The sequence below is a fragment of the Salvelinus namaycush genome, chromosome 6 (genome assembly GCF_016432855.1).
Source record: "Salvelinus namaycush isolate Seneca chromosome 6, SaNama_1.0, whole genome shotgun sequence".
Lineage (NCBI taxonomy): Eukaryota > Metazoa > Chordata > Actinopteri > Salmoniformes > Salmonidae > Salvelinus > Salvelinus namaycush.
Window position 1 is genome coordinate 49,094,340 of NC_052312.1, and position 7,309 is coordinate 49,101,648.

Below are 7,309 nucleotides of genomic sequence, written 5' to 3' on the forward strand. Positions count from 1 at the left end.
ATCGAATCTTCCATTCCTCTCAAAAAAAATTGAAAAAGCTGTTGCGCAGCAACTCACTGCCTTCCTGAAGACAAACAATGTATACGAAATGCTTCAGTCTGGTTTTAGACCCCATCATAGCACTGAGACTGCACTTGTGAAGGTGGTAAATTACCTTTTAATGGCGTCAGACCGAGGCTCTGCATCTGTCCTCGTGCTACTAGACCTTAGTGCTGCCTTTGACACCATCGATCACCACATTCTTTTGGAGAGACTGGAAACCCAAATTGGTCTACACGGACAAGTTCTGGCCTGGTTTAGATCTTACCTGTCGGAAAGATATCAGTTTGTCTCTGTGAATGGTTTGTCCTCTGACAAATCAACTGTACATTTCGGTGTTCCTCAAGATTCCGTTTTAGGACCACTATTGTTTTCGCTATATATTTTACCTCTTGGGGATGTTATTCGAAAACATAATGTTAACTTTCACTGCTATGCGGATGACACACAGCTGTACATTTCAATGAAACATGGTGAAGCCCCAAAATTGCCCTCGCTAGAAGCCTGTGTTTCAGACATAAGGAAGTGGATGGCTGAAAACGTTCTACTTTTAAACTCGGACAAAACAGAGATGCTTGTTCTAGGTCCCAAGAAACAAAGAGATCTTCTGTTAAATCTGACAATTAATCTTGATGGTTGTAAAGTCGTCTCAAATAAAACTGTGAAGGACCTCGGCGTTACTCTTGACCCTGATCTCTCTTTTGACGAACATATCAAGACTGTTTCAAGGACAGCTTTTTTCCATCTACGTAACATTTCAAAAATCAGAAATTTTCTGTCCAAAAATGATGCAGAAAAATTAATCCATGCATTTGTTACTTCTAGGTTAGACTACTGCAATGCTCTACTTTCCAGCTACCCGGATAAAGCACTAAATAAACTTCAGTTAGTGCTAAATACGGCTGCTAGAATCCTGACTAGAACCAAGAAATTTGATCATATTACTCCAGTGCTAGCTTCCCTACACTGGCTTCCTGTTAAGGCAAGGGCTGATTTCAAGGTTTTACTGTTAACCTATAAAGCGTTACATGGGCTTGCTCCTACCTATCTTTCCGAGTTGGTCCTGCCGTACATACCAATACGTACGCTACGGTCACAAGACGCAGGCCTCCTAATTGTCCCTAGAATTTCTAAGCAAACAGCGGGAGGCAGGGCTTTCTCCTATAGATCTCCATTTTTATGGAACAGTCTGCCTACCCATGTGAGAGACGCAGACTCGGTCTCAACCTTTAAGTCTTTACTGAAGACTTATCTCTTCAGTAGGTCATATGATTGAGTGTAGTCTGGCCCAGGAGTGTGAAGGTGAACGGAAAGGCTCTGGAGCAACGAACCGCCCTTGCTGTCTCTGCCTGGCCGGTTCCCCTCTCTCCACTGGGATTCTCTGCCTCTAACCCTATTACAGGGGCTGAGTCACTGGCTTACTGGTGCTCTTTCATGCCGTCCCTAGGAGGGGTGCGTCACTTGAGTGGGTTGAGTTACTGACGTGATCTTCCTGTCTGGGTTGGCGCCCCCCTTTGGTTTGTGCTGTGGTGGTCATCTTTGTGGGCTATACTCGGCCTTGTCTCAGGATTGTAAGTTGGTGGTTGAAGATATCCCTCTAGTGGTGCGGGGGCTGTGCTTTGGCAAAGTGGGTGGGGTTATATCCTTCCTGTTTGGCCCTGTCCGGGGGTTTCTTCGGATGGGGCCACAGTGTCTCCTGACCGCTCCTGTCTCAGCCTCCAGTATTTATGCTGCAGTAGTTTGTGTCGGGGGGCTAGGGTCAGTTGGTTATACCTGGAGTACTTCTCCTGTCTTATCCAGTGTCCTGTGTGAATTTAAGTATGCTCTCTCTAATTCTCTCGTTCTCTCTTTCTTTCTCTCTCTCTGAGAACCTGAGCCCTAGGACCATACGTCACGGCAAACCGGGCATGATGACTCCTTGCTGTCCCCAGTCCACCTGGCCTTGCTGCTGTTCCAGTTTCAACTGCTCTGCCTGCGGTTATGGAACCCCTACCTGTCCCAGACCTGCTGTTTTCAACTCTTAATGATCGGCTATGAAAAGCCAACTGACATTTATTCCTGATTATTATTTGACCATGCTTGTCATTTATGAACATTCTAATTCTCTCCTACTCTCTTTCTTTCTTTCTCTCTCTCGGAGGACCTGAGCCCTAGGATCATACGTCAGGACTACCGGGCATGATGACTCCTTGCTGTCCCCAGTCCGCCTGGCCTTGCTGCTATTCCAGTTTCAACTGTTCTGCCTGCGGTTATGGAACCCCTACCTGTCCCAGACCTGCTGTTTTCAACTCTTAATGATCGGCTATGAAAAGCCAACTGACATTTATTCCTGATTATTATTTGACCATGCTTGTCACTTATGAACATTTTGAACATCTTGGCATAGTTCTGTTATAATCTCCACCCGGCACAGCCAGAAGAGGACTGGCCACCCCTCATAGCCTGGTTCCTCTCTAGGTTTCTTCCTAGGTTTTGGCCTTTCTAGGGAGTTTTTCCTAGCCACCGTGCTTCTACACCTGCATTGCTTGCTGTTTGGGGTTTTAGGCTGGGTTTCTGTACAGCACTTCGAGATATTAGCTGATGTACGAAGGGCTATATAAAATAAACTTGATTGATTGATTGATGGATCAATTGGGGCCGACCAATCAGCTGCTGCGGAGACAGCAATCTCCTGAACCGCACACACCCAAATGCACAAGCTACAACACAGAAACTGGGGAACGTAACAGCGAGCGGTTTGCAGTGAAAAGAGTGCAGGTAGGGTTATGGTATGCGCAGGCATAATCTACAAACAACGAACACAAGTGCATTTTAATGATGGCAATTTCAATGTAAAGAAATACCATGATGAAATCCTGAGGCCCATTGTGAGGCCCACTTTTTTAAGGCATCTGTGACCAACAATCTGTATTCGCAGTCATGTGAAATCCATAGATTAGGACCTAATGATTTCCTAAAATTAACTGTAACTCAGTAAAATCTTTGAAATTGTTGCATGTTTTTGTATAGATAGCTACAATAGTTGGCTTGGTAACCAAGCAGAGACTTACCAATTTAGCGAACCAAACCATCAGTCGTGGCCTGCTATTATGATAATCAAATTCAACAATGCCAATAATGTTTTGAATTTAACTTTTGTAGGTTCAAAAGCAGCTCAAATGTAGAACATGTAAGAATGAACTTGCCATTGAATTCTAATGTTTTGATATACCGTTCGTTAGAGAGAAATAATGCACGCTCTAGAATGCCCTTCAAGACAATTAAAAACGAGTATTCAACAATGCCACAGTATAAGTGATTTTAAAGCTTCTGTTTTTTTCCTTTGTGACCCACCTACTGTACTTGGTAGGTGCTATATTTGTAGAGTTGTTTGATAAGGTTGCTAAGCACCAAAGTGTTATAGTCCAGCACATGAGGAATTGAAAAATTGTATGGTTGAGAGGGATGAGGCAAAAGAGATGGCAAATAGGTCTGGCTGTACAAACAATTGGCAAACATACTGTACTGTAAATTGAGAAATCTTGTGACTAAACTGAATAAAAAGAAGAAACTACACTGTGAAAGAAAGATAAATAGCATAAAGAATTATAGTAAAAAGTTTTGAGCACCTTCAATGAAAATTTGGGCAAGAAGGCAAACTCCTCTCCATCATTCATTGAATCAGATTGCTCATTCATCACAAAACCCACTGGTATTGCCAACTACTTTAATGATTTTTTCATTGGCAAGAATAGCAAACTTAGGCACGACATGTCAACAACAAACAGTGTTTTTTAAATTGTCTATCAACAATGACAAGCCACCGGGATCTGACAACTTGGATGGAAAATTACTGAGGATAATAGCGGATGATATTGCCACTCCTATTTGCCGTATCTTCAAGTTAAGTCTATTAGAAAGTGTGCACCCTCAGGCCTGGAGGGAAGAAAAAGTTATTCCCCTACCTAAGAATAGTAAAGCCAACTAGCTAACGTTAGCCAACTAGCTAGAATTTGTAACATATTGTACACTTTGCAAATTCTTAACATATAATACCAATTGTAATTCATAACATATCATACAAAATGGTAATGGACATCCACAAATGAATACATACCATACTAAATTGAGTGTTTCGGATTTACGTACAGAATAATACTAAATACACTGAGACCAGGTTGCCAGGCTCCGCTGAGAGCTAGGTGTAGTGGTGGTCAGGATTCACTCCATGGTGCTGAAAGGAAAGCTCTGCTGTTGGGACAGCTTTATGTAGGATCTATCAGTTTGTGGGCAGTTTGTGTTGTGCAGTGGCTTTGCTGGCATGTATCTAAAAAAAAATTGGTTGAGTTTGCCCCACCATGATTTCGATGCTAAAATCACCTTTGGCAGAGCAACCTAAAATCCCTCTGTTCAATATGATAACAAAAAAAACAACACAGAAATTACAATAGTTTCAAAAGGAATGCTTAATTTTTGCAAGAAATTATTATATAATGAGATAATAAACAATGACAAGGATTCCATCCAACCCTATTGATGACCTCTGAAGCACAGCAAAACCCATGTGGATTGTGAGCAACATGACCGTGCCCAAGTTTACACTACAGTTAAATAGCAGCCATGGCAAAGATCTATTGAAGTGTTAATCAAAGAGTGATCAAGAAAATATCAAATACATTTTTTTTAAATGTCAAAAAGATCGTTGAAGAATTGAAAATAATAGGTAGAGCAATAGGTTTTAAAATTAAGGATTTTTATTAACTAATGTTGAAATTTCCGGAGAGATCAATGAGTTAGCAAGTGAACTTTAGACAGATCCCGAATGGCCTTCAGATGCAGAGGAGAGGCTAAGGTGTGCACACCATGGTGACGCCAGACTTGGAGACGGCCCAAAGACGGCTCAGGTCGTAGGTCACGTGGCCCATGCGCATACACATTGGGATATTGCTCCATCCGGTGCCCTCTGGTTTACTGGCTGTGATGCCGTCTCTGTTGAAGAAAGGGATGAGGTTCACATGTTTTAAAGATTATCCATTTTTTTATGTACATCCATGTTTGGACTTTAATAATTGATTATAGCCATTGATTTTTAAGAATATAACTTCTGCCTCTTGAGCTTTATTCAACCACATCAGAAGCTAAAATGTAAGTTTTTACTCAATTGTTTGTAAACAATGTTATTGTAAACAAACAATGTATAGCTTTAAAAACATGTTACATTTTTTTTAACAAATAATTGATGTGTCTTTGCATCTGTAGCTCCATGTATGGATTTGAGAGTAGTTACATGTCTCTAACTACATTCCTCAGCTGTTTACCAAAACAAGTGGTGGGGTGTCTGGGAAGTTGTTGTTTTTATCACAAACTGTAGCTTTACAAGACATCCCACTTTACATATTTTACCTTACACTGTCTACACATTTCTTTATAAGTCTATTATAAGTTTAGATCTGATTATATTTGACAAATTGTATTTATGTATCTACAGTATTTTAGTTTTTGTGTAAAGAGCTTCACAAAGCACGTACAGTAAGGATAAGATTTATACATAAAGATAGAATAATAATTATAAGAAATTACCACAAGTTGAGTGGGAAAGGGTGGAACCATACACATAGTTCAGTAGCAACCCTACCTGGTATAAACACTACCCACAGAGTTGACCCCAAAGACACTACCATCAGTTGCCACCTCAATCATGGAAAGCTTGCCATCAATGTGACTCCAGCCGTTGTTCTGGCAGTCTAGATTCAGCTGGAAAAACAGATTCAATCAGGGTTTTAGGACAATTTCAACAGTTATAATATGAAACAGTGTTAAAATAACTGACACTCTCCATCCTCTACTACTCTACTCCAGCTCTCACACTCTTTCCCAGATCTTACACTCATTAAGTAGATATCATCATTCTTGTTGACTGCCCAGCACCCAAAGGGTCCACAACTGTAGTACTTCACACTTCCTGGCAATCCGGTCCATGGAAGGGGTGAGTCAGGTCCCTTGTAGCCAACTGTGGCACTACGTGTCAGACAGAATGGAGTATCGTTCATGTTGGCCCCGACAATAAACTGTTCACCTCCAGCATCCAACTGTTTCAGAAGGCCTGAAGACCACAAAGACAGACAGACGGACGGACAAGCAAACAAGGAGCACATATCTGTGAGTACTGCCAAATGACCTACAAATTACAATTTAAAAAAAATCAACAGCCTGATGGTATCAGGAAAGCTAAAAAGAAGGTGTCGTCTGGAAAAATATTGAGTAATGCTCTCCACTTACCTGCAGCTTGCACCCAGTTACCGGCCACATACTTGTAGATTGAGTCTGCCTTGTTGACACCCCAGATCCCTGCTGGTCCTACAGTGATATGCTTCAGGGAACCAGGCAGGCGGATCCATTTATCACCTACCAGGTAGTAGGGGATTTGACTTGTGTCCGTAGCAACCACTTGCCCCAGTCCTGCATCGATCTGCATCAGATTCTTGATATCCACTACAGGCTGACAGTCCCAGGCTATGGAGACAAAGACGTGAGTAGAGCACACAGACAACAAGGAGGATGAAATTATGGAACGAACTTGATGATCAATTCCAAGTTGATCAAGCATGTTTCAGATGATGGTAACTTACCATGACCGACGGCCAGGAGACAGAGGACCAATAGGACGGCTGCAGTGGCTCTCATAATGTCTCTGTAGATCTACAGTATAAGTTTGGTTGTACGCCAGACTTCAATTGTCCCCTTGCAAGACTTTGCGCTTTTATAGTATTGTGGAAAATATTGAATCAAATATTTCACCAATACCGGAACTTGTGAATTCAATTAGACTTTATTACAAAGTAACAGAGCCGAGCAATTCCATGGAACAACTGACTCTTCATTCTTATTACTTGGCTTTTATACAGTCTTATCCTTCCATAACATCATCACTCCACTTTATGAATCGTGTTGTCTTACTTAGTTTCCATTCTCTTATTGGCTCAGACATTGGGGCATAGGCTCTATTGGTGACGTGACATGCACACTCCTACTGGTGCCTATCACTGAATAGCTAATGTTCCTGTCCAAAAGTCTTTACAAGTTCAGGCCGATGTTGTCTATGTATAAATAACCCATGTGCGTGTCTAGTAGCCTTCACAAGATCAGATTTGGCCCAGACCAGTCACGTCTTGTTAATCTACCTTGCCTCATCCACACAGATTGTCTAAAACCCGTTGTCCCTGGTGCCATGGCATCAAAGTACTGCACCGCTGACCATGCACATAACTGCATCGCTGTGCTGTACAGTGCA

The 7,309-nt window shown here is 41.8% G+C and overlaps 1 protein-coding gene across 1 annotated transcript; it reads right to left on the minus strand.

Moving 5' to 3' along the window:
- Positions 1–4,169: 4,169 nt before the first annotated feature.
- LOC120049423 (fish-egg lectin-like) lies at positions 4,170–6,928 on the minus strand. Its single transcript, XM_038995690.1, has 5 exons — positions 6,648–6,928; positions 6,298–6,531; positions 5,904–6,121; positions 5,654–5,772; positions 4,170–5,007 (listed from the first exon to the last, which is right to left on the minus strand). The coding sequence occupies exons 1-5, from the start codon at positions 6,700–6,702 to the stop codon at positions 4,866–4,868; spliced, it is 768 nt and encodes a 255-aa protein (XP_038851618.1). The 5' UTR covers positions 6,703–6,928; the 3' UTR covers positions 4,170–4,865.
- Positions 6,929–7,309: the final 381 nt, after the last annotated feature.